General features: G+C 47.2%; 5 protein-coding genes across 5 annotated transcripts; 3 read left to right on the plus strand and 2 right to left on the minus strand.

Moving 5' to 3' along the window:
- Positions 1-882: 882 nt before the first annotated feature.
- BKA55DRAFT_546288 (uncharacterized protein) lies at positions 883-1539 on the plus strand (the record flags this gene model as incomplete). Its single annotated transcript, XM_046190900.1, has 2 exons — positions 883-891; positions 1093-1539. 2 exons carry the CDS (start codon positions 883-885, stop codon positions 1537-1539), a joined length of 456 nt encoding a protein of 151 aa, XP_046042112.1.
- A 1814-nt stretch (positions 1540-3353) lies between these two features.
- On the minus strand, positions 3354-3866 carry BKA55DRAFT_546289 (uncharacterized protein; the record flags this gene model as incomplete). The annotated part of the gene is made up of 1 exon (XM_046190901.1): positions 3354-3866. The coding sequence occupies one exon, from the start codon at positions 3864-3866 to the stop codon at positions 3354-3356; it is 513 nt and encodes a 170-aa protein (XP_046042113.1).
- A 7468-nt stretch (positions 3867-11334) lies between these two features.
- On the minus strand, positions 11335-12009 carry BKA55DRAFT_546291 (uncharacterized protein; the record flags this gene model as incomplete). The annotated part of the gene is made up of 2 exons (XM_046190902.1): positions 11335-11573; positions 11619-12009. The coding sequence occupies 2 exons, from the start codon at positions 12007-12009 to the stop codon at positions 11335-11337; spliced, it is 630 nt and encodes a 209-aa protein (XP_046042114.1).
- Positions 12010-16257: 4248 nt separating this feature from the next.
- BKA55DRAFT_743972 (uncharacterized protein) lies at positions 16258-16859 on the plus strand (the record flags this gene model as incomplete). The annotated part of the gene is made up of 1 exon (XM_046201577.1): positions 16258-16859. Exon 1 carries the CDS (start codon positions 16332-16334, stop codon positions 16857-16859), a length of 528 nt encoding a protein of 175 aa, XP_046042115.1. The 5' UTR covers positions 16258-16331.
- A 933-nt stretch (positions 16860-17792) lies between these two features.
- Positions 17793-19600, plus strand: BKA55DRAFT_585018 (uncharacterized protein). The gene has a single exon (XM_046194404.1). It carries the CDS (start codon positions 18090-18092, stop codon positions 18414-18416), a length of 327 nt encoding a protein of 108 aa, XP_046042116.1. The 5' UTR covers positions 17793-18089; the 3' UTR covers positions 18417-19600.
- Positions 19601-26878: the final 7278 nt, after the last annotated feature.

Consider the following 26878-nt stretch of genomic DNA (forward strand, 5'->3'; position numbering starts at 1 on the left):
CAAGAACAATGGCTAAGAAGGCTGGGATTGCTGGGATGATGGCCATTGTGTTGACGGGTTTTAGTGCGTGATCTGAATAATATTTCCCATAGCCAAACAGATAGATCGAACCAGCCCATCAAGACAGGAGTGGATCGCTTGTACAGTTCAGGGTAGCTCACGGCTGCCTTTGGCAATTTTTCCAGCAGTGGCACAGGTTCTCTTGCTGGAGATTTGACTTCTCACTGTTGGTAGATTATGCATACGAGCTTATCCACGAACAGTGAAAGGATGTCTCATTTCATAAATATGCAGCATCACGTGATGTCACAGTGGTGGAGACTTGTGTCCAAGACCACCTGTGGATCAGTAGCTTCTACATCAGTGCTTTGTTGACCATTCTTTGAGCTTTAAAGACCTACATACTAGGCAGTCTGCTTTTAGTCCTGAATATCTTCATGCCAGCCTCACTTTAACTCATTATTTGTTATTGACCAATTCGCAGCGGCATATGCCTTGATAAACGTCGAGCCTAGGGATGAGAATATTCAAAAGATGGCAACACCAAAGCACCAACATCTATCATGTCTTGATGAACTTGCGTGGTGGCTGTAAGTGTAATCAGCTTTGCTCATAATGCCAGAGATCTTTATCCAGCACCTGCTGATTGTTAAAGCAACAAACAGTATTTGTAGACATCTCGTGGCCGCGAGCCCAATTGCCAAATTTGGATCATGACCCACAGATTAGAAAAATGCTAAGATAAAGCACAGCCACTGTGGCAGAACGATGGCACAGCCACTCACATTAGTCTACGCCAACCAGGGCTTAAGATTATATCCGAACTACATTCTTTTATATCCATAAAAAAAGAATATTAGATTTAAAGAGAATGCTTACAGTATGCGTCAAGTATCTGAGCTTTTACATCATTAACATAAAGGTGCGGCCGGCCGCAGTGCAATAGGTTCGCGGAGATTCTATAACAGCGCAGCACTAGTCACAATTTAGCACATCTACGCTGCATCACTGGCATATGGCCACCAACATTCACTCACCGTCTTTCTTCTTTCAAGTTTTTTTTTAAATAATACCCTTAAACATAATGTTCAGCTACACGCCGAGAGGTTCCTTAATAAATGTCCTCCAACCAATCATAATAACAACCCCGAAGTCGAAGTCAAACATCAAGAGCCTAAACTGGTGCAGACCGCTAACCAAGTCGACCTTGACATGAATCCGCCATCCACAGAACCGCTTCACGACAATGGGCCGTTCTTGATGGAAGAGCGGCAACAAGATCCTCTCCAGGACACCATGGCTGGTGATAGACAGGCCGATCCTCTTGATGTTAGACTCCAAACAGACCGGTGCATGCGTCAACAAAGTGCAGGATCAGTTGCAATCCTGTATCGTCAATCTACAGCAGCGACTAGCCACAACCTCTCGAAACCTCAAAGAGGCCCACACTCAACTGGCCGAGTGCCAGACATAACTCAAAGCGCACGCAGGACAGAAATTCCAGTGATCGAAAAAGCGAATGCGGGAGCTACTTATTAATTGCCGGCAGCAGATCAGAAAAGCCTTCGGTCAGGTGGCCCGGTTGGAGCATCAGAATCAGAAGCTGGAGCAGCAACAGCCTAAGCGATAACCACTGCCGACTACCCCGGCCACTGGGGCTCGTAATGTCGGACATGGTCATCTAATAGAAGTTCTATTTATCAGATGCGTGAGAAACATGGTCATCGCAATCAAAAAGGCCAATAATAAAGAATTCAAACCGCCGTATCACCAATAATAAAAGGGTAAAAACTAGATTGTCGCTAAATCCCAGCACTGACAATAAGGCTCGAAAAATCAGGCTCGAACAACAACCTGAGCTGAATGCGTCCCTGACATGGATTCCTCTGTAAGGGTCGGGACTAGTGGGATTTGAAGCCACGACTTTCGAGCCATCAATTTCATCTACAAGTTGAGCAAGTAGTTGTGGTCCAAGTCACCGAATCTTCTGTGTCACCTCACTACACTCGTTTGGTTTTTGCCGCCCAGACCGCCTTCACTTTGAGCTGAAGGTCTTTTGTGCCTTTGTTTTCCAGAATCAATAGCATTCAGTGCTTCCCATTAACATTGGTCAAAATAGGTAAACCAACAAGCAATCAAACACATATCCGGGGTCGTGATGGCTCTTTTACCCTCTCCAACAATCCACTCGTGGCATCAGCTATTGGTATATATCCCGATGCTTCAACCTTCCATACATACTCAACCATCCATCTCCGACTCACCTGAACCCAAAGTCTATTATTCGGTTCTAGTCGTCGAGAGTTTCAGAGAGATCGTCAAAAAAGCATCGGAATGGAAGCCCCGGGAGAACCAGCCTTGCCAGTCAGACTCTTGGCCCAGAACCTCGCCGTGCCAAAGTTGTGCCGGCTGATAGTGAAAGGCAATATTACAGCGAGAGACTGGTAAAATTAGGCTTGCCTCTCGACCGGGTCCATACGGGTTGGGGTGAACACGTCCAGGGCTGAAACAGTAATATCAAGACCGCACTTCTCGAGATGCTAGAATCTAACGCAATATTCCAGCTCAGAACTGAGCTTCACTTCCAATATAGGATGAACTTCTTTGCAGGTGGCCATGCTGTAGTCGTGTTCGCCGGCATCGGGTTCTAGGGCATGTCAGTGCATTGCCGCATTTGAGGGTGAGACTGAAACATACTACAAGCCTAAACAATCTTTTAGCTTACAGATAGAGAAAAGTCCGAGGTAGGCAAACCATCTTCTCCAATAAGTTCCATACTTATTTCGAGGGCTTCAAGAAGTAGACATCAGCGATGTTTTGTAACTCTATCGCTGAGGGCATCGCGGCAAGCTGAGATTGGCTGCAGCAGATGGAAGCAGGCAGTGCTCATAGTGCGGCTGGCAAGCCACTGACAGCTAGCGGTTTGCCTCTCCTCAGAAAATGAAGTTTTTGACCTGCATCTGGTACCTGGATGTGTATCTTGGTATGATTGATCCTGTATTCTGTTCAGTCCTGCGGGTCCAGATCTCTCTGTACTTAGCACAGCGCACTTCCTCGAGTATCGCTAGTTCGTTTTGAGTGCCTTATAGATCTCTTGATTGGGCTGAAAGTGAAAGAAGTGAAACGCAAGGACAAAGCAGAGGAAGCATAGACCGGAAGACGAAAGCCAGGCACATATCGCGACAGAATTGAAGACCAAAAGTAATGGCGCGAGCGGATATACACAAGAGAAAGGACAAGGTAACATGGCTGAATTTAGGTGCGTGTACTATCCTGTGAGCGCGCCGATCTAGTATCTCAACCTCGTCAATGGAAAATCGCGTTCTGGTTCGAAGCCCTCGAGCCTCATTACTTCAATCATCTCCATAGCTTCCCATTGCTTCAATCTGCTTATCCAACTCGGCAACCTCAAGGTCACTCAACTCGATATAACGATCCATTCTTTGCAAGTGCCCTTCTGCCTTCTGCCGGTACAGCAATTCCTGCTCAATCAGTCTGCGTATGCCTATCAGACCCTTAGTATAGCGACGAAGAGACTTGTAATATTTCTCCCAAAGTTCGGCGTCTGTAGTGCATCGCTCTGCTTGTCGCTGCTCGATATGGCTTGTCTGTTGGCGGCTCAAGATTTCTTCCGCTGAGTACAGTCGGCCGAGTTTCAGGTTGAGGTAATTGATAAGTTCCTCAGAATGGGCTCTCTGTTGCCTGTAGTGTTGAGAGGAGGATTCGATTCTTTGTTTTGTAGCGCGGAGCGACCAGAGCTCGTTAGAAGACGCGGAAGTATCGACACTTTCAGGGGGGCCGGCCCTACAGGCTGCCTGGAGGACATCCGCGACTGTCGGGACTGGGGGTCGACGGTTGTTTTCCATGATGGATTGGCTGAGGAAGCAGTTCTGCGTAGAGTGATCAGTACCCCATCTCCGAAACAGTCACTGAAACATACCGATCATACAAGCCCGAGTGTTATGAAAGAAGCATGTCTCAAAACATTCAAGAGAATCATGGCGAGTGAGTTTGCAGAGCAGCCGCCAAGCTTGGACTACAGTGTGAGTTGTGGTCTGTAAGTTTGTTATTGTGACACAAGTCGCGCCAACGATTAAACTGATTGGCGACGCGTGACTAGGAGTGAACGCGAAACTTGAGCAATCAACAGCTTTCGAAAGTCGCTCCTTTTTGTTGCATCGGCACAACCTTGGAGATACCACTCGGTTGATCTGGTATACGCGGTGATAAACAAACCGCTGATGCCTGCTTGTAAGCCAGACTTCCTGTCCCTGTATCATCCAAAAATAACATTGACGGTTCAGAATGACCCTCTCAACCTCCGCTCCTCAATTGGTCTCTTCGGCCCCGTCCCTTCCATCGAGCCGAATAGCTCTATGCTCATGGGCTACGAGCCTTCCCGCGACGCCGTCTACCCTCCCTTCGAGATCTGAGTCAGCTTCGAAGCAAAACCTTTACCCTCGATATCGAAAGTCATCCTCAAGACTGAGAAAAGGCGCGTTTCTGACAAAATGCGATTGGAACATACGTACAGACCTCGAATTCACTCTCGTACAAGACTATCGTATCCCTCGACGCCGAGTCGCGCACACTATCCCAATGGCCGTAGTCATACAATGCACCCCAAGACTCGCACTGAACCAACCATATTTATTCCCCAAATCGATCGATTGGCCCACAGATATAACAATTTACCTCCTGAAGACGCGTACTTGGCCTAGAGCAAGGAGCGGTCCAAGCACAGGCTCTGTTAAATAAGCTAAGTGCCAATCTGCGACATCAATCGTAAGACTTCGGCAAAGCTTTCACCAAGCTTACGTCGCTTTATTACCCTCGACCTCTCCCAGAACATCTATATGTCTTCAACCTGGCGTTAAATCTGTTCTGCAATATGCCCTACACTGCTTCACTACATGCTCTTGGCTGACCCATCGCAATAGTCCCCCTTCTCGCGATCCTCGAACTACCTCAAAACGATCATATTTGCAGGGAATTATTGCTTTCAAGCTCAACTCTTGCCATTGCGGTAAGATACCTCGCCATAAACATCAACTCGCGCGATCAATATTAACACTGCCATGTTTTCCAGATCAGCAAACCATCCCGAACATTCTCTCAAAGCAGCACTAAACTCGATCGCCGATTATAGCATCACTTACTCTCCCGATAAGCGACCCTCCTCCCCGGTACTTGTGATTCCTCGACGCCTTCACGTCCGCAAGTCTATGGCGCCGTCGCTTTTCTTCCTCTTGCTACTACGCCGGCGACACTTGGCGCTGCCCCATTCTCGGCCATATCACGTCCGACTTCATTAACAAGACTGGCATTATCCTGAGATCAACAAATCCCGCCAACTCTTCTTCTTCCATAGGACTACAAGACAAATGCAGCATACCAGTGCCTACAGTTCTCCCTCGGAGGATAGCAACTCGCGAAAAAACGTTGTGCCCCTCCATCCCGTTCCCCAGGCTCTAATATCTTTTACTAATTTATTTTTCCTCGCATTCTTTATTATCTTCGTCTACAGTATTCTTAACATGCCGATATCGTCTGCCTCTTCGTGGCGGGCGGTAGAAACTCCTGTTTAGAGGCCAAGACGACCCTTTCACTATCATAGTGGTATTAACGGAACCGGACTCTGGGCTAGGTGCCTCATTTGCGGCGCCTTTGCGTTTCCCTCTCCCTTTGCGCCAACTTTCCCTTCTTTAATTTCACCTTTTTAAACAGCGCGCATTAATATACAGTTAGCACTTCGAGAACATAATATCTAGAGTTATAAGAGCATGTGAATAGAGTTATTATTAGTTACCTACACTAATTAAGAGTCTCCGATTTTAACATATATGGCCTTTTCTAGTCTTTAGGAGTTAGGTTCTTGCAAGTTAGATAAATTTCATTTGTAGGAGAAGAAAGATGATTGGGAAGATGAGACAGGCACAAAAGGCCATTGTGATAGCAGCTAAAGAGTGGCAGTCATATACTATATTTAGTGGTTGGAAGAGTTTATGACTTATCCTATCTGGCTATTGTATTGCGCGAGGTCTAAAGGATTATAGGTGAATATTAATCCGTGCTGTGAATATAGGAGAAAGATTGGAGATCTTTTACTTCACGGACCTTTATGTTGGACATATATAAAAAGTCTATTTGAAATCTAAGGTTTATTTTATCTATATAAAGAGCCATATAATTATTTTCCTCGCCATTCTAACATCGTTTTTGCAGCAATGAAATTAAATCAAATGAGAGAGTGCGTGTCTGACTAAGTACTACTGCCTTGTTCATCCAAACTTTGCATGTGCGAACCCTGACGCTCTTTTAGATGTATTGTAATAGCTGCACTTGCTGCTTGAAATCTCCGAAATGAGTTCAAGGAAGACCCTCGAGAGGATCCTGACGCTGGCGATCGAGTCATGGTAGGATTGTTGCTCAGTGAGCTGAGGTATCTTTGACAAACATGTGAAGAACTTGCGGAGCGCGAGGATGAATTGTTGGACTTGTTGGAACCTAAACTAATAGAGTGGATCATCCGAACATCTGTTTGCGAGGGTACGGCCTGAGGTGGAGTCTCCTGGACCGAGGAGTGGTCTTTTGCACTGTCTATGTTGTGTCGAATCACGTCATCTAGAACCCTCTGTTGATAGTTCTGGACACGCTTAATTGATCCGTTATCCTCTGGTTCTAGTTCAGACCATGTGTGATGCTTGGTAAAGTGCTGTAGAAAATCTCTCTTAACGTCCCGCGGTGACAGTCGGGTTGTCATGAGATGCTCGATTGTGTCCAGATAGAGCAAGCTAATGAATTGTTCTGTGACACATTCTGGTGCAAATCCATTCTCTAAGTCTGGGTAGGATATTGTAGTTTGATGAATAATCATTCGACAAATAATGGCCAGGAAATGCGTAGTTGATATATCTGATATCTTGACTTGCTTCTGCCAAGACGACGAGATTGAAGTTTCTTGCTGCGCGTTGCCCCAAACGAAGGCAAACAGGAATCCAGCCTCTTGCCATGTATCAAGGCGACTCTTTTTCTGCATTAATCTACAGATCTCCAGTGAAATTGCTGCATCACCTGTTTGTAGAAATAAACTGTCAAACTGTACGGGAGCATGGCTTGAGACTCCTTGTTCGACTATCTCAAGGCATTCCTTACATAAGCTCAGGCATACCTGAAAGAAATGTAGAAATTCTTCATCATCAATGTCCAATCTTTCAAGAAGAATGTCTGGGGTATCCCTCTGACTGGATTCCTGTTGTAAGAAAAGGATGGACCACATACCAAGGGAACAACTCGGACTTGCTCCGAGTTCATCCCTGATCTGGCGAAGTCGGCCAAGATGCCTCTGAGCTTTATTATCTAGGCATGGCAAAAGAACATAGATGCCAGACAAGTAGGCGTGGAAAAGCATTCGATCTTGCGTAGGGGTATCTAGAAAGACTAATGTCTCATCTACGTCCCCTTCTACAGCATCGAGGAGATGGAAATCTCGCAGAAGATCGATAACAGATTCACCCATCCTCGGTGATCTTGCAAGCCTCATAAGATCCAAAAACTGATGTATAAGGTTCTCATCGGCGAGATTTCTGCCGTGAATGCGGATGATTTCCTCAATACAGTTAAAAGAATCTTCAAAAAGGTAGCAGCACGCCAAATAATCCGAGCACAACCCCGCCGTCGTGCTATGCGTCAGAAGTGTTTGTCTTTGGTCCATGTCGTCGGGGGGCCAACATCTCGAAGTTAATGGAATCTGAGCCTTCGAGGCGCCCGAAATACGTACTGGAATGTTGACATCTGCTGGGTGGCAGAGGCGGGTCGATACTCTGGGTCTCCGGTCGTCACTCTGGGCCTGCAGCAGGGGGTCACCAGTTTTCCGAGATGGCTCCTTACATGGATACTCATCAATTTGTGGTTGGCGTTGTGAGGGGCGAATTAAGTGATGGTTTTGATCACGTGAATCCCCCATTAAGGGCGAATCGTCATTCTCGGTGTTTTCGCGAATCTCTGAGTCTGGGACAAGTGTATTGGCAGTCTGGAAAAGAGATTCGTTCTCATCATCTGCGTCTAAAGCATCAACCTCGATATCAAATATCGCGCCCGGTGGCTCAGGCTCTGGCAAAATAGTTGCTTCGAGAGCCTGGGCTAAGGTCTGGGCCTGGCGAGGTTGCTTGTAAAGACCCCAGCGTTTCGTTGCTTTGGCAAACTGACTGGGACTATAAAGTCTCTATAGTCAGCAAGCATGATTGCGTGTTGCAAAAAGGTGACCTACGTTAGAGTAAATCCGTAATTATCCTTGAGATGACTCATCACCTCCAGGCGAGTCATGTTTTGATCTAAGTATAGGTGTCGGATGATGTTTTTGTACTCATCGATAACATCCTTTGGCACCTCTTTGGCCCGATGTTGTCGCCCATAAACCCATGTCAATCTCGACGAGGCCATGGTGTACGGCGATAAGAGATTGAGGGGGAAAAGAGGTTATAAACCAATCGAGTGCGTAGATGCCACCGCTACCAAGTCTGCTGGTGAAAAGAAGATACAATGAACCATTGTGTTCAGCCTGTTATATGTTCGATCATTTGCACATTGAGGCTACGTGATGGGCAGGGGTATCGGCGTTATTCTCGGCTTCTGATTGGCTGGCCCCAGGATAGAAGTGATAGCTCATGCTATAATTTCTTTTTACAGGTGACTCTAAACCAAAAACAGAAATTCGACTCTGGATACCAAGAAGTGGCTGTTTGATCATCTCCCTTGTCTTGATATCATCCCTTTATTTAAGACGCTAATCTGTAGAATGGCCAGATTTGGTAAAGATAGCTTCTGTCAGCACAACTAACCTCCGGGATGTTTGTTCCGGGTATACCTCCCTAGTAGTTGCCTTGTAGGTAAGGCCTTATCCCTAGACTAAAAAAGTAAAGAATAGGTTAAAGGGCAAATTGGTAAACTCGAAGGCCAATTCACCCATTAGGGAAACAGTGGTAGCCTCAAGGGCCTGGCACTGGAGACCTGGAGAGTGTCGAATGAGCATTCTAGCAATACTCTAAGCGATTTCCACTTCTAAAGGGCCTTCTCGCCGCCTCCGATTTGAGAAGAAAATGTGAACACGGTTGGCGACAATGCATCTTGTTGGAATAGAAGCCTATTGCATTGGCCCATCAGCTTAGCGTGCAATTGCGTAGCCAATCCAACCATGACTTCGCTGCTGTCTCAAGTCTCTTCAAAAACCTCGCGTCAATGTCATGGTCTCCCAGACTCTCCGGACTTAGAAGTACAAGTCGTGTTTCAGGTTCGTGTAGTTAGATGTTTGCCATTGAGCGACTTGGGCGACTCGAAACTGCATTCCGAGGTGTCTTCGAGGAAGGTATCAAGTATCGTTCATCGTTATAGACTCTCGATTTTTGATTGTAGTGTCTTGCTGATCTATCGCCATGAACCCTGCCAAGACCATGCCGACCATCAAATCTTCCACATGGCAGCCCGAGCAAGCTGAGAACAAGGTGTGAAAGGGGAGATCTTTGGTATTAATGTTTGATTGGACGGTTGAGTAATTTGAACGATATTAGGCTTCGAATGAGATGACCGAAGGTCCGACCTTAGTATCCTCTGCGACAAGTATTCGATCAGAATCGTGATAGGGGAGTAAGCGAAGATGATAACAAACAGCTCGGTTATAGAAGAGAGAGAATCTAGCAGAGTTATTTTGCCGCAGTTAAGAGTTGGGGCACTGTATCCCTAGTTCGGATGATCGTGATATGTTGGGGAAGTTGAGAAAGTATTGCGGTTCTCGATGAAATAAGCCTGTAGATGAACTTTTGCGTGCCCCCGCTTGAAGATACGAATGGAGGAAGGCCAGCGGCTGATATGCTCTAGATATGTTAAAGATGCGCCCTTGACTTATATCTTCACTTTGTGGCTATCGGCAAAAGCTGCTTGTGACGAGGTTGATCAACCAAGGTTAATGTCGACTGGGCTGTCACGGGTTGTGGCAGGCATTCCAGAAGAGGTCTAGCCCCAATTGCAAGGTCACGTGGCTGTTGATGATGAACACAAGGGGACGGAATTCCCACAGAACTTTAGATTCATCATACTTTTTTGTACTGAAATCTATGCCTCTTTTGCCTCATTCTAGTAGTCTCGAAATAAACATTTAATTTTCTATCTTATGACAAAAATTCGAGCTTCATAGGAACCGATTTGCAGTTGGAAATCAGCTTGCAGTAAAGAGCTTGAACCTGCTGTGTTTTGTAGTTTTTTCTTATTGTCGTTCACCACCTTCAAATTAACAACATCTCTTTACCTCTTTGGTTCGTTGAAAGAGACTGAATCTCAAAAGTTATCGGTCTTATCTCTTCCTCCCCGGTTCACAGTTATAAGCTAGCCAGGTAAATGTCAACAGGGAGCCAGATCCTTTCCTCCCGCTTCACCCACAGAATGCAACATTTAACTGTGGCATATAGTCCAGGTTTGACAGCTGTCGTCTACTCGAGTATCTCCTAAAGAAATATCTCAGGTCCAATGTAGAGATTGGTACGACCGACGAGCGTTGATCTAGCATGATGGCTGACGTGGGGGAGAGCTACGTCCTGGGAAGAGGTTTGTCTTTAGCAGCACAATCTCAGGATTTCTAAAGGAATACTCCTTGTTGAAAGCAGGCAACTGAATTGAGAGATGAAGATAAACCTCGAATTAATGTGGTTAAACAATTCCAAGCTTCCCTTCAACCTTGAGTGGCTTGGCAAACTTGAGGCGATAGGGTCTTGGGTCCAAACGTCATGTGAATGCTGCCAGATGTTTTGACATGATTAATAGCACATTTTTGGGCCAGTCCATCAATTCAACAGAGCATGGCGATCATCAGAATGCCGATAGTGTGCCAAGTGAATCTAACCAATCCCAAGTGTATTAAATAGTAAACCTACCTAAAAAGAAAACCTTCTATCCCAATGCAATCCTTTTCTTTACCTCAAAACTCAAACTGAAGGTGACCACACCTTACAACGGGAAAGTCCATTATCCCAAGCCCACTACTCTTCGCCGGTCAAGTCAATCTCAATTTTTCCGTCGGCATTGGCTCTCATTGGGTAGCCCTTTCGCGTATGCTGCACAAAATGAGCGTCATGATTGACGAACGCAGGGTTGAGAATGTTGTTGCTCAGAAGCAAGGCTAGAAAGCAAGTCAGTGAAGATCACATCCCCGAATTCATAGAAACATACCGCGTGACATGTAGGAAAAGTAAAAGCAACCAATGGTGTGCTCGGAACTATGATCGAACGTGACGTATTCAAAACCTGCTGCTTCGTCGACGTGGATCCGATGGTAGCTTTACAAAGTTAGCTATTGCTTTCTCGTGATGGGATGTCAACATGCCTGGTTCCATGGGTCTTCTCTTGTCCTTCAAGGACGAGAGCCTTTTGAGCGACGTGGAGCGACTCATTGTTTCGCTCATCACTCAGGTCGTAACGTCCCGGTCCCTCTGAAGTTTTGCCAAAACTGATCATGACCTTGATGGTTCCGAGGTCCTTGACACGTTTGAGATCAGATACAACAGTTGCTCTTTTGGCCTCCTCGACTATATAATGTTAGTAATGACATTTGAGAGTTCCAATTGACTTACCAGGTGCAATCTCTTGAAACATCAGAGAGTAGTTCTCTGAGCGCCCGTTCCCTTTCTCAACGCTTCGAAACCACATGTCTTGGATGTAGTCTTGAGCGCGGTCGAGATCCTCCTGTATTAAGACAAGGTGCTGGCATACAATGCCATCAATGAAGAATGTGAGCATAATGGCATCTGAGCCATCAGGGAAGGTGAAAAGAGGGCAAAATCTGTATCTGATACAGAAATTCTTGCCTGTCTGAGACTCAATAAAGCAATGAGTGGTCGGAACCACATCGCCAATCTCGGGGTCTCTGATGGGCGTGATGTGAGGAGGATGGTACTCCTCAGCTGGCTCATCAGCAACACGAATGCTTACGCAGAGACCGGGGATTTGCGGAAGGATCGCCATGATCGATGTAGGCTAATGAGATAGGCTGAGGGGAAAGTGACACTGATGCGTGTTGGGGGTTGATGAGTGCAACAGGGGGAGAGAGGTCTTGGAAAGGGGTGTTGTCTTCTAGAATGGAGAAGAATTGGGAATCCATTTTCGGATGCAGTCAGGACAGAGGCTCTTTATATCAGATCGTTTGTACCAGGCGGCTTGACTAGAATGCATGGAATAAATCCAGAAGGTCGATAAGTGGCTTGCGCAACGTGGAAGGCTGCAGGGTCTTGCCAAGCTCAATACGAATGCCGTTTCGATCTAACCTGACTGGGATTCTCAGTTGACTGAACGGACATGACTCATAACAGCCCCAAGAGCAGAGGAAACAAGCGGGACAACTCCTTGTTGTGGCGTAAGTATAGTTCGGTTTTGCAAAACGACAATGAATGTCCTAAAATGATAGAATTCCCCCTTTTCTCAGCCCATGGAAGGAAGTTCGCTTTGACCATGGCGTACCTCCGTCTTCCCTAAGAATATTGATAGAGCCACACGAACCGACCCAGCCAGTCACCCTCCTCAGCCTTCTATTGCCATCCTTGTCCATGTGTAGACCCAGCATCAGCCATCGCTCCCATTCCCGCATACCGTATCCAAAATCGGCAATCAGCACTGTATCCTCTCAAGCACAATGCGATGACCCATGCATTTGCTACTACTGATCGGTCGCTCAACAGCAGACAAGGTGCACAGGACAAAGCACCAAAAATGATAGATCTGAAAAGAAAGTCAATGGAGCTCACGGACCGACATCTGCTGGGTCTAGACCAAATGCCATGTTTAGCTTTCAAAAGCAATGGGCAAATGCATGTCGCTGGAAGTGACGGTGAGCTTCTTGGGCCCTGAATAATGCGCCTTTAGAAGATTTGGTGTAAATGGCTTGGTAGTGCGGATTGATGGCAAGGAAGCCGCCAGTGAGCGTTAATCGCATCTGGTTCAAGCAATGCGAAAAGACAGAAATTGAGCTTTAAATACTGTTAATTGGTCAAAAATGAATTCATTCACAAAAAACATACAACAGCGGGGATTCGCTGGTCGTCACCGACCCAACTACTAATCCGCCGGTTAGTGGCTTGACTATGGGAGAGCGGACGGGATCCCGTATTTTCCACTACCTTTGGTCGTATGTGCTAAGGAGTTAGCGCATCACAGCCTATATCCATAGCAAAGCACATTTAGCGGCGCACAGCTCCCCGCATTGCAGTCCTCTGTAAACAGGCCCCTGGCTGCTGCCTCCAAGTAGCTCAGCCTACCCTGCATTGAAGCGAATATCTATCCAAGTTTGAAGCAAGCCATACACAATAATGAATTACCTTGATCCACATGGCGAGAACATTGCGCTTTGAAAAGAGCGACTGGCCATTGCTGCATGTAATATCCTTCAATCCAGGCACTGTAACAGGTTGAGCAGGATGATGTTGCAGTAACTGTGTGGTGATGAAGCAGCTGGGGCAGGCTGAAATTGACGGAGAAGCAAGCGTAAAGGATGTGCCGAAACTTGGGTGTCAGACGACAGGTATGAAACGAATCCACCCATTTGAACTTGATTACATGTCAGTGCTTCCAACGTATGGCTATTGATGATACTGAGCCGCTCTGACCCCGTCCAGCGCATTTCAATCTCGCCACCAGCAATTCCTGTAAATACTCATAAACGCCATCACGGCTAGCTTAGGGCTTCAGTACGCTACTGCAAGCCTTACGCCATGTTCTATGATACATAGCTATCCCTTAAAGAGGTCTGATCTTCATAGAGGCGTAAAGAGGCTTTCATCCTTTCCAGTTCCTTGATGCATTAGTTATTGATTGGCCAGCTCAGTCGCCTAACCCATGTCAGCTGGCCTGCAGGCTAGCCGTGATGAATTTCATGAGCGGGATGTCAGCCCGCCCCCCGAAACGCAGCGGGGTAATTCGGGACCCCACGACATAACGCCCAACTTCAACATTGGCGGGCGCTCATGTTTTACAGCTGACTCAACGGCCCAGAGTGTCGCCTGTGGATATCCCAACTTGCCCAGACACTTCAGTCAGTGATTACCATAAGGTGAGAAATGATTATCTGTTTCAAGGGGCTGTTGAAGAGCTGATGACTCCAAAATTCAAGTGCGCGATGCGTGTCAATGACGCATGTGGGCAACAAAGACCCACGCTGTATCACCAACAAACACCGACGGCTAGCAGAGCAGCCATGTTCAATTTCTCATCTCTTTTAAAATCCTCACGGGACCTAGCCGTGGTTGCTTGCATCGGCACCAACACTTTATGAAAAGGCACTGTTGAAAAGGGAATTACGCATATTTCACCGAGCAGCTCGTTGATGTTGAGATTGAGTTTGGCCGTTATGTTAGTGTGAGTGCATAAGCTTTATCATTGGGAATAGAGGGCAGATCTCACGATTATTCCCGCAAGCGAGGATAGATTGAAACATAAGTTGGGATTATGCATGCATGCCACTGAGATGCGAGGGAGTATCCGTAGTCAACGGCAATTGATCCCGTGCGGAGGCTGCTATCGGCACAGCCGGGTGTGCCGATATCCATGACCTAGCCTCCACTGTCACGGTTGCAGGGGGATGTCCGCTGTCGGCCGGAATCAACCTTGCAGGTTCCGTCGGGACTGAGCCGGCTGTTGGTCGGACTGCGCTGTTCTGTTCAAATGAGAGAACGCTGTACTAAATGCGCTGTTGGAAGGGGTGTAATGACCTGTCCTCAAGAAAGGCGCTGTGTAGAGTCCCGACCGGGCGAAATCCTTGGCGGACGGGACGGTACCAAGTTAAGCTGCTAATGGTCCAGACGAGCTCCCTGTAAGTCCTCCTGCGCTGCCGAGACCGTATATGCTGTTGGAAAGAATTAGTAGACTAGACCGCCCGACAACTGCGGTTTTGTACGAACCCATCACCAAAACCGCAAAGATAATTCCCCAAACACAACACATCAACAATGAAGCTGCTTCCTTTGGTTAATGCAATATAGTTTCTCACGACCATTAAACATGTAGCAGAATGGAAAACAAATATGTCAGTTCTGACTTTCTTTCTTGGATTGCCGGACGTGCGCAGGCAGACCTGGTCATACTACGCTGTTAATCTGCATCTTCCCGCTCTATCACAATTGCCCGCCACTAGTCAGTACGGGAAGCACTGGAAGCGTTTGCTTTTTGATACCTGTCACTCTACCAGAGTTAAACGGACACGAGCAGCATTAACGGATCTAAGGAGGGTAAATAAACAATGTAGTGATGGGTAGATACTTTTCCTGGCTGTTTTCCTCTTTACTCTCTGTAATTGTGATATATTCAACTGCCTGCGCCGTTGGACCATCGCACCTCTTTACTCTCTGTTCTGTTCAAGATATCGTGCTGTTCTGTTTGTAAGCAACCCGCCCTTTTACTTCAGCTTCATCATCTGGAGTACACATCTGCGCGGTTGATCGGCACAGAGACGGACCGCTCTATTTCTCTCAGACATTTCATCATGGGTTCCAAGGAGGATATCCAATGCCGGGTATGCGGGACGTGGTACTCAGAGTCGAATTGGTATAAGCATCAGAAGGAGGGATGTAAACAGTGTGGAGAGTGTCGGGAATTCTACACTAACTATAAAGACCATGTTGCCAAATACCATAAAAAGGTACAGCATAAGTGCCAACAGTGCGGTCATGTATTCTCGCGCCCCGGAAATTTGAAAACACATCTCTAGGAGAAACAGTGTGAATCTTGCCTGCTCAGCTGTGGTCAGTCTTACACCGGGGGCCGCAAGGGAAAATCCCATCATGAGAGGAACTGTCCGGCTCTCAGGCAATTGAGGCTACAACAGGAGACGCCTTCGTCTCCGACTTCGGTCAACGGAATTGGCGATGCAGCAAGCAGCAGGTAAGACATTGTACAAGGTTCCTACGAACAAGTGCTGATGGCGATTTTGACAGCGATTCCAACGGCGACGATACGGAAGTCGAAGAAAGTGGAAGCGTCTCAGCCCTATGACCCAGCTCCTCGGAAATGCTCGGTGATTACCGCCAGCGAGCCACAGTCGCCCTCCAAGAAGCCAATCGGGAGTTCGTATCTCAACACGACAGGGCACCGACCAACTCTCGCTCCAAGATAGATGCCCCGGCCATGCTGGAGCTCTTGACAACGGTTACTATTGGACGACCGATTTCAGCCGAGACGGCACTGAACCCCGACCTACCGAATGACGTGATCGTCGTACGTACAATGGCACAGGCGGTACGGTTGCTCAGTCAGGGGCCCCCGCGTCTACCGATCGTCGTCAAAAAAGCTACCGAGCGCGGATGAAGATATCGGAGGTCCTTGATATCCTTAGTTCAAGGGATTCTCTTGATGCACATGATTTCGGGAAGCCCCTTGAAAAGGATGATGACGGACTATTGAGCTACCATCCCGAGAGACTTCCCTCCGCAAAGGCTGTTGAATTATTTACCGAGCGAAGCAGCAGCGGCGGTCTCCCGGTCAACCTTCTGAACATCGGCTGTCTGAAAGAAAACGCTATTCCGGTGTGCTTCTCCAATGATAAAGACTACGGCCTGATGCGTACGCGCACCGATAACGGCAAGTCAGAGAAGCAGGAATGGCGCGACCTGGACGACTGTCTAACGTTCCAGCTCCTCGCGTCCAAAGGCGCTGCGCATCTCCAGCACGTCGATCGCCATGGCGTTTACACCACTGCGCTGACGGAGCAGGGCAAGAAGCTGTGGCTGGCGTGGCCGGGTCTATCGCTCGAGGAGCTTGAGAGCCGCCATGTGCCCGACGGCGGGGTAGCCATCTTGATCGACGAGGGGGATATGCTGATCCAGCCTTAGAACACGATGCGCCCTTGACCAACGTTGAAGAGTTATTCATCGTCGGGATCTTGTTTCGACTGAGTATCAATCGTTGACTGCAGGAAAATTGGACAAGGTTCTCTAATGGCCAACGGCATTGTGTGCGCTGCGTCTTTAATGGCGATGAGCTTCGATACGTCCAGCGGCGCATGATTATCTGCACTGAGTAGCCATGTTGCTCTCAATGACAAGCATTTCATTGTCGCTGTACCTCTTGGCCTCTCAATCTCCCATTTGGCTGATATGTGCTGGTAACAACATCTGTCTGTGGCGGATTTTTGACTGATGCTTCAATTCAGGCCAGCAACCTTTTGATCTTGTGGATGGAGCACGTGGGAACTTGCATTGATTCCTAAATTGCCGAATTCGGAATGTTGGTTAATGTTCATTCGTCGCCTCGGAAAGGTCTAGTCGGATTGAGTTTGGGATTGCGTCTAAGGGGAGGCTCTGTATTCTGTCGATGCTGTGCTGTTGGTGATGCTGAGTTGTCATACCTTTCACTGTTGCGCATCAGAGGAGGCTGACACGTGTAAAACAAATAATCTCAAGTTAATACCTGCAATTGAGTAGTTTAAAGGCGGACGAGTTTGCTGTGTAATAGAATGAAACTTACTGAGGGCTGCACTGCACTCACTCACTGTAGGAAGAACGCGGACGCTAAAATACTGCTGACACAAACGCGCTTCTGCTTTCCAGTCACGAAAATATCCCAAAAGGATAGAAATGAATGAATAAATAAAGATTACTACCCTCATAAATTTGGCAATGGTTTGGCTTTAATGGTCTTTATTCCAGCTCGTGAGTCAATTTGAGACCGCAGTGAGTGATGTGCGGGAAATCAATGTTCCGTTCCAGATCGGTTGGCCATTTGTGCTTGTTTGTTGGCATCATTTCATCCTCGACAATTCAAGCCCGGTCTCTTAAACGTCAAGTGATCTCGAGCGCACTTTGTCCGTTGTCGCATAATCATCAACTTGACACTTCGACTTGTCCCAAGACGCAATCGCACAAGATGCATCCCAGAGCCAAGTCCAATGACGACTGGACGGATCGATCCTCCTTCATATGGCTCAAGTCTACTAACCAGAGAGGAGCTCACGACTTGAAGCAGGGCAGCGACATTCGTGAGCTGGGTTTACCTGGGGATTGAGAATAATAAACATCAGCTGCCTCCGCCACTGAATCGATTCTTCGCAAGGAACTTCGAAGATGCGCGCCGTGGGGTTCTTTATCTTGGCTGCTACACTGGGGTCCTTTGGTGCGCAACCATGTCTCTTGCTGTCTTTCCCCAGGTATGCATACTGTCCCGGTGACTTTGGCAAGTCTGCACGCTCCGAACTTCTGCTTGTTCATTTGCAAGCCCTTCTTCTTTCTTCAGGCTCTCGTGCTCCATTCCTGCTGTGGTTGATAGTCTGCTTTGTCGAGCCGGCCTGGAAAGAAGCGATGAATCTGCATCCCAGAGCGCCAATCGTTCCACCCAATTTCTCGTCAGAGTTCTCTTGGATCATTCTGGCCAAGTACCATCTACTCAACTAATGTGCACTCCCCTGATCGGAAAATCGGCGGCTTGTTCGAGGTGCATTACTTATTCCGACCACACAACAAATCCTCTTCATTCTTGTTTTGTCCATGAGTTCCAACGTCCCTACAGCGAAGCCGTGGTCTTCTCGCGTCTCGTGCCTTGTCTCGACCACAATGGCTTTGGCCTCGTCTTCGTCTGGTAATTTCCATGGTCGTAGCCTCTCTGGTCCATGGAATGTCGCTGCCAATAACACGGCCTCTTGGCACTGTCTTGTGTTCATCAATCACCTCCCTCCTGCACTGGGCTTCATATCATCGCCGAGATCGAGAACGCAGTCCCTAGTGAGGCCTTGGTGACCAGAATGGAGACGAACAGGAACAGACTTCACGGTTACAAACCCTTCTCACTCCTACGACCTAAAGATTAGATCAACGAGCACCCAGTCACGACCATCGCCTTCTGCTCATCAACGCATTCAGCAGCGACCGTTGCCGTGTTCTATCGACACCTTATAGGCACACTCATTTCACCCTAGTCTCGAGCTACTGATGATCCTGCTCGGCTGGCCATCATTCCTGATCGCTGAAATTGTGCCCGTTATCGAGTCATTTATCCACATAGCTTGAATGGTGGTGAGTTTTGCCTGTACAGGCGCGTCTGAACTCGACCATGAGTTGATGCTTGGTAATTGGGTCAGCCAGATGCTTGGAAGCTGAGAGAGCGAGGCCGTCAGGATGATAAGAAACAGAATGATGTATCTGTTTCCCAAGGGAATATAACAGCACGGCACGATAATTTGAGCAGTCCACCAGAATGCCTAAGCCTGACTTCGGACAGCTTGCCTAACCTTCTTGTCCTGGGTCTGCTCTTTCTGGCAGCGGCTCTTAGTGCCTCTAGTTGCCATCAGCATTTGCAACCCTGACATACTCAGATGACTTTCGATTCAGCCCCGCGCTTTCATTCTGTGAGTATAATGGCCAATAGCTATCATCATCAACAGTCTCAAAAGCGCCAAGGTCAGGATGATAATCAATCACCACTTTGGCGCGGTTTGGGCGAATATTGGATAGAAGCGGTTAAGATGGCTGATGGTTGGCAAAGCAAGACTTGTCGATATTGTTCAGTCCGGTCGGTTATCAGTGGACTTAAAATTATCTTATGTAGTCTAAACTATATCTTGCAATTCAACACTTGACAGACACTGTACCGATTGATCTAAATGAAGCATGAGGTGACCAAGTCACTTGGTAATCAGGAACCAGCCAGACCATTGGAAGATGAAGATATCTGTGAGTTATATCCCAATAACTTGGGATCCCATGTGCCTATTCAATAATGAAAGAAGCAAACTGATATTCTGTTCCTGGTTAGTGTCTGTGATGAGTTTGATGCATACTCCTGATCCCTAATGACTTTCTACAGGCCGTAATGGAATCTTGAAGGCTGGCGTCAATAACACAAGAGATGCCGCCTGCCATGAATACAATTCCTCGTCGCACTTTTGCCAAATTCTCCTTGCTGCATGATCCTTCTATAAATTACTCCCCTTAGACGCCATATCCTACCGCAAGCTATTCCTGGTGTAATCTACGATTTTCTCCTATGCTGTGCATGAATGGCTGACTTGATAACTGACGGCATTCTCTCAACCTACCGATGTGCAGTTTCACGGGCTTTATGAGACGAGCCGGGAATTACCACAGGATGCGTAGGAAGCATATACTCTTGACAGGGACTGAGAATGATGCCGTATCCGAAAGCATCTTTTCTATTTGTTTTTCAGTCTCGAAAGATGGAGACTTCCCCCAGGTCTTCTCTCATAGACAAGTGGAACAGGATACTGCAGTCCCTGTATGAATAATCATTTAGCGGTGTTTTAGATGACATTTAAGTACGCGAAGACGGTCCTCACGTCAAAGTACATACCTATCAAACACCAGCCCAGACACTGGGAGATATAATCACAAGTGATTCTTCGGTTTATTCTATGCAGTATCCGCAATCTGTAGTGCAGGACTCCTTTGCCAAGTCCTAATTTTCATCAGAGCGACACTGGCTTGAAGTGAACCATTCCCTCTTTTCCCTTTGAAATAGGAAGGACCGGTAACAAAACTCGAGCAAACCTTCAGTAGTGCACCGGAGGAATCTAATATGTGAATTGTGAAATCAGCAAGAGCTTCACACCTACAACCATTTATGGGGTTCGCCTTCACTAACTCAGCTGGTAGGAAGAGCCTCTTCCTCAAGGTTCTCTACATTGGTCATTATCGATTGATCTCATTATATGGAGAAACTTCAAGCTCGATATTTATCACTTCGCCTCGGCCCTGTCCTTGTCCAGAGCCAGGCCTGCACACAAAGGCGCTGCAAATAACAACGTCGCCCAAGACATTATCATGAATAATGACAAGGAACGGGAGCGCTTTCTCAATAGCCTCAAGATGAATAGTCCCCGTTCTCTTTGATATGTCCTTTCTCATGATCATACAGCCTTTGTTTTATGTAGCTCGAAATCCCGGTTTTCCTGATCTCAACAACGACCCTCAGAAGAACAACCGTGGCATATTGCCAGTTCGGTCGTGTATGAAGCTGTTTAATTATACATTCAGTGATCCAATGAGCCCCTTGATGCCAATCTTCCCTCTCGCTCTTTGGTCGCGTAAAAGACCTTCCCGTCCTGCACCTCTGCACTCATCAATAAACTAGGGCTCATTCAATGCACCCGACTTCCGACCTCCTGCTTCCATGTTCCGATTCTCAAAGAAGATGCAGTCGACGTCACCCGCCGCGCAGGCTCTCTCCCTTCAACCTATCCCTCTCGAGGAAGAATGTTCGACGGGCGAATGTTCTTATCAACGTTGAATATCTTGGCCTCAACCCAAAGCAGAGTGGTCTATCTAGCGCCAGCAGTAGGATAGCACCAACTCGTCGAAACGAGCTCGCCCTGGCCAGAATCAATGGACTACCCATGCATGTCCTCTCCTTCCCATTTCAACACGGCATCTTCGAACTTGGAACAGTTAGCTTCATGATACCCTATAGGTCCAGATAACCGCGTCTTTTTCCACGGCAGATTCTTCTCTTTATCTACAGTCCCACGAACTTCACTTGAGCTGTTGTGGTCACAGCCTCCGCTACCTGCTCGCAAGAGCTCTCGATAAATGTTCATGCATACCGGGGAGATGAAATCTGCCGGATGAGCAAAAGGAAAGTTTGTATCGAAGCTGTCAAATGTAATGCATAGTTCGATTTACCTCTCACCTTTCGAAAAGCATGCCTTGTACATAGGGGTGGGCTTGTTACCAGACCTTTGTACAACTTCAGAGACTTTCGGTACGGACGCGATGTGCATAGCAAGGGGATCCTCTGTGAGTATCACTGACTGCCGATCCGTCCTTGACAGAATCGCATTCCTGATTCCGAGGTCAAGAAGTCTGATGACTGGAACGACGAGGGGGATGGCGACTGGCGCACTCCTACCATCCCTGCCCTCGATTGTGTCGATACCTCTGGCTGTGGCCTATGGACCAAGCATATGAAGCGCACACCCAACTAAGGGCAACCGTACTCAACTATATATCGAGACCCTTGCCCAGACTCTTTGACAAGCACAGACACAGCCACAGATCTGACACCTCTTTATGGCAAGATAGAAGGCTTGTCTCGAAGCAGAGGTAGAAATATGAGAATTCAGGGGGTTAATTAGTGATAGCAAAGGTTTTACCATGACGACGTTTCACGATAGGGTCGTTGTGTTGTGCCTAAGACTTTGGTAAATTTACACACCTTCTGAGAGTTGACAATAGTTCGTGTCGGAATCAACCGTGTGATAATCACTCGACTAAACTGGTAGGTTAACTCCTGTAGATAATATCATCTCGCTGTGTATTATTGACCAGTGCTATAGTTTCCCACTCGGCCAACGCGCTCCTCTTTATCCAGTATCTATGTCTCGGTGCCCTTGCCTCATCATAAACCTCGTGTTACCGACGTTCTTCTCATAGTGTTCATGGCTCAGTTCCGAGGTATCAATGCCTACGGAGCCAACAGATTGCATTGTGAGGGACAACCCTTCGCCCATGGCTTGGCGGGGAACATAGTGGAATGATGAACGCCATCGGCCGGTCGGCTACCCGTAAAGCTCCTATTGTTTTGAAGTCCTCAAAGTCTGGCGGAGGTAGGTCTTTTAAATTAGTGTGTGGGGATGCAGTATGTTGACTTCATGTTGAGGATACTGGTGTTTAATATACTGCTTTTGGTGGTTAGCTAGAGTAGCAGGTTTGGCGTCCTTTGCAATTCGAGGTCCACCACCGGGGTTAACTACCTACAAAGCGAGCAGCGCCAGTGCTAGCGACAGGTCGGGGTAGGGCGGGAGCAAGAGGCATTGGGCCATCTTTTCGGTGGGCAATGGCATCCTACTCATGATTGGGGAAGCTGAGATCCCAAAATCACTTAGTCTACTGAAGGAATTCGAGATTGTCCTGTATCTTGCACTTAATGATGCCAGAGTTCGCCTCAGAATAAACACTCAAGCTACATTATCCTTGCCCTGGTGTTGCTACTGAGAATCGAGAGTATCATATAAATCTCATTGAAGAATCGTTCTGGAACGAGCTCTTCAGGGCGACTGTAAGATCAGGCCACATAACTCAAGGTCGTAAAAGGGTATGGCTTGGGAGTGAGTGCGCCGGGGAAGAGTTAACACATGAGGCTATTGTGTTGAGTTGAGTTGAGGGTCAAGTTCCTTCATCTTAAGCTAGATGTCAAGAGTAGGCCCAGATTGATAAGGAGGCGGGTTGCTGTGACCTGACCTATCGCGCTAGAGGGTTGAGAAGACCCTTGGGTTCAGCTACATATAGTCGCCTCAAGTTGGTACTCAGAGTCGGCGACGCTCTCATTAGTGCAAGCGCTCAGGGAGAGCAGTCCTGATAAACTCGCATAAGCTCTTTGTCTGCCTCTTGTTAGTCATTGTTGCATTGGGGCAACAGAGGAAATCGGTTCTTGATGATATCAAGGTCGTCCATGCGCTCATGCAACAACATCATCAACAATAGAGCAATGGTAGAGACCTCTTTGCTAATAACAAATCAGCATGAGCGAGGACGCAATTTCAACACAGTCGCAGGATTCTGCAGCGATCTTGACAATCCCGGGTAGCGTGTTGGTTGAGGTCCGCCCATACACCTCTTGGGCAGATGCACGAGTGGCAGCAGAGCTGGAGCAGCGGGTGGGCCAACTAACTGCCATTTTCAAGCCTTCTCTCATACACAATTTATCGTCTTATAGATACTAACGACTAGTTGAATTTACCATTTAGTCTCACCACCCGGAAGTTTAGACTGCACGCGACTTGACACGCTCATCACCGATGACCCAAAGCCCATGTATTCCTTGAGTATAAGATTCGAGATTGCGCAGCGCCTTGATATTGCATTCGCCTTTTTACACGGTGTAGGCTAGATGCACACATCCACCCAAACGCAATGAGTACAGCTCTTCATCAAGGCTTCCACGACCCTTCATCCGCCGGCCAATGACCTATATGTTTTCCAACTCGCACGTGACGTCCATGGCGACTAAACTGTGCATGAAGCTGATGTCTCATGGAAAGTCAAGCACCCAGATCGACACAGAAGCCAGGATGTTGTTGAACAAACCACTGGGCATGACCACTTTGCATTGAGTATAGTGTTACTGGAGCTTGAGTTAATTGGGACTTTTTGATGCATGAGGTTGTAATATGTCGTTGATATATCATACGCTTTAGGATAACCCATAGCTGACATAATCGATGGCATGGTACCGCCCAGCGCTGACCCAAAAAGGTCTTATATGTCCTTTGATCGAGACAATCGGAGTTCCCGCTCAACGAGGCTGCATGACCCGCGCGAGACATCAAGCAATGGCGATGAAAACCGCGATCAGACAAGATCTAAAGTCCTATTCCAGGCTCTCCTTCTTAGGCATCGAAGATATTTCGGACGAGAGGAAAAGGAAAGCCTAGAATATATGGCATTACGCCAACACATCCGAGGTTGTGCCAGAGGATGCGCAGATGGGTGTTTCAAGGGCGCGTTGACTGACACCACTGTTCTCCACGCATTCGGGGAGAAGCAATCTTTTACGACCAGGTGCTTCGTCCCTTGGACAGAGCTTTTAATATAGTGAATTTATCGGATTGGATTTAATTATAACCTTCAGCTTAGTTCAGTGCTTCATATATAGCCTCAGTATAATTATACAGTAACGCCTCTTTATGACACTTAATCATAGTGCTCAACATCATCTTAATACCTTATCCATAAGACACAGCCAGAAAGCCCATGTAAGCACTCTCCAAGCCGCTTCCGCTCGCCTTGGAAATATACGCTGGAACTGGTTCCTAAAAGTAAGGCATAGAAGCTGTCCTTCCCGGCACACGCTACTCCTGTTTCGTGTCATTGTTTGATATCCTTAAATCGCTGATTTCTCTTCATCTTTCAGGCATTTCTGCGGATGATAGCCCAGGATTCCTGTTTCTTATGCGACCTGGGACGCAAAAGTTGAGATTCCTGCTTTTCATTAGATTGAAACCGAATACATCAACTGAGGCTATGGCCATCGTAAGACCGAGTCAATTTGCGCTCACATTGCTTTGCATGTTTCTGACTTCCAACATCAGCACCTCCAACAATATGCAGCCCCATGGCACGGCAACAAGCCCACAGAGCTGTAACTCTTCACTGTTGATAGAGCTAGAACAGCGCCGAGCAATACAGCCCTACTATGGAGCCTTCAGATCCTTGCTACAAGCATTAACGAAGAATGACAATATTCATCATTCGCCCTGTAGCTTTGTACACGACTCAGAAAATGAATTAGTGTTGACCTTTCCACTGCCAGCTTTGCCTTGATTCCACATCAAAGGAGGAAAGTCGTCGGACTATCAGACTATCACCAGGCCTTATACCTGGAGTCTTAAGAAGCCAAGTACAGGTGCTTTGCCCTTGGCAACTGAGACACCAGATAGGCGAGAGCAACAACACTTGCTTGGTACAATTAGGTCTTGAAAAGCCGAATCATGTGCATGCGTTCTTAATACCAAGTGGTCAGTCTTGCACGATATAATTATTGGCGAGCTTTCTCATGGTGTCTCTTCCGTCTGCTATGTGCCAATTGTTAGCGTTTGTCAAAGCGCTGGCAATTAGTCTCATTCGCGCTAACTTCGTGCTCAGAGTATAACCAGAATGGCTGGCAATGCACTATCAACAAGAAGATTACATGGGGGTGCAGTGCTGCATAATTGTTATACAAGCATCTTTATGTAAGACATAACATTGTGTATCTGCGGAGGTTGGCGGTCTTAGGAATACCCTTGCGCGGCTGACGCCTCAAATCTTGACAGGAGATTCCCAATTGGGAACGTCCAGACAGCTTCTAACACCGAGACCAAATCCACCTCCCATGTACTTGAGGAAGTGACTTTTGTGAGAGAGCAAGGCAGGTAACCAGCGTTACGTCCAAGAGCCCGCCCTGCCTCTAGTCCACCGTGCTTTCTCGGGGGGCTGGGCGCTGTCCCGTGTCTCAGAGTGTCAGCTTTTGGTCAGGTGTTGCTTTTGTGAACTGGGGGCCGGAGATGAGATTCGCTTACTTGGGCCCTATGATTGGGTGAAACGAGAACTGTACGGTAGACTCGAGTGACAATCAGCGCATTGTGAACACTGAGTTTAGGAGGTTTCTGACAGTTCAGAACGATGATGAAATTTTCAGAATTGGGATCAAGTTGTTTCAGTTCCTTTACAGACGCATTATAATTGCCCGACATACCCTGAATAGTTGAGGGATATCTCTCTTTTCCTCCTTTTTTCCCCCTATACACTGTCCTACGAATTATTTCTACTTATGGCCATAAAGAAACATCAGAGTCATTATTCAGAATAAACACTATGTATTGGTAAGTGTAAATATTAACATCTACTTTCACCTTGCTCTTTTACGCCCGCAGTCACCTACTCTGTATCTCCCAATCGTTTGCTCAAAATTGAAAGTGGGAGCATGCACCTCATCTATCAATGTTCCGCTTCCACTACCACTACGCGGATCAAGCTTGCGTCATCCCGACCTTTGCTCCAACCAGGGAGTTATTATCATGCTGACTATTACGAAGAGGAGGCTACAGATAGCAGTACCATGGCATTAACTCGGGATATGGACCTTCCCGCATGGTATGGGCCACTCAAGAGTTTCCTGCAAGAACATTATGCAGGAGCTCAAGCGGTGCTCGTTGTGATACTATAGCTCGTCAGGCACATGTTGGATTACTACATTGAAAACATTGGAGACTCTATTGAGATAAGACATTCGTGAAAATTCATTCCATATTGATCGAGCAATCTGAAAAGGGGTTAATATGGTGGGCCTAATATTCCCTTTCATAAAGCCAGTGTCTTGCGCCATTCAATGACCAATGAGGGTATTACAGGAACCGAGTGCTGCT

The sequence above is a fragment of the Fusarium redolens genome (assembly GCF_020744475.1).
Source record: "Fusarium redolens strain MPI-CAGE-AT-0023 chromosome Unknown BKA55scaffold_28, whole genome shotgun sequence".
NCBI lineage: Eukaryota > Fungi > Ascomycota > Sordariomycetes > Hypocreales > Nectriaceae > Fusarium > Fusarium redolens.

Coding starts and splice junctions, on each gene's coding strand:
- BKA55DRAFT_585018 (XM_046194404.1), top strand. CDS start 18,090: ATGCGCGCCGTGGGGTTCTTTATCTTGGCTGCTACACTGGGGTCCTTT.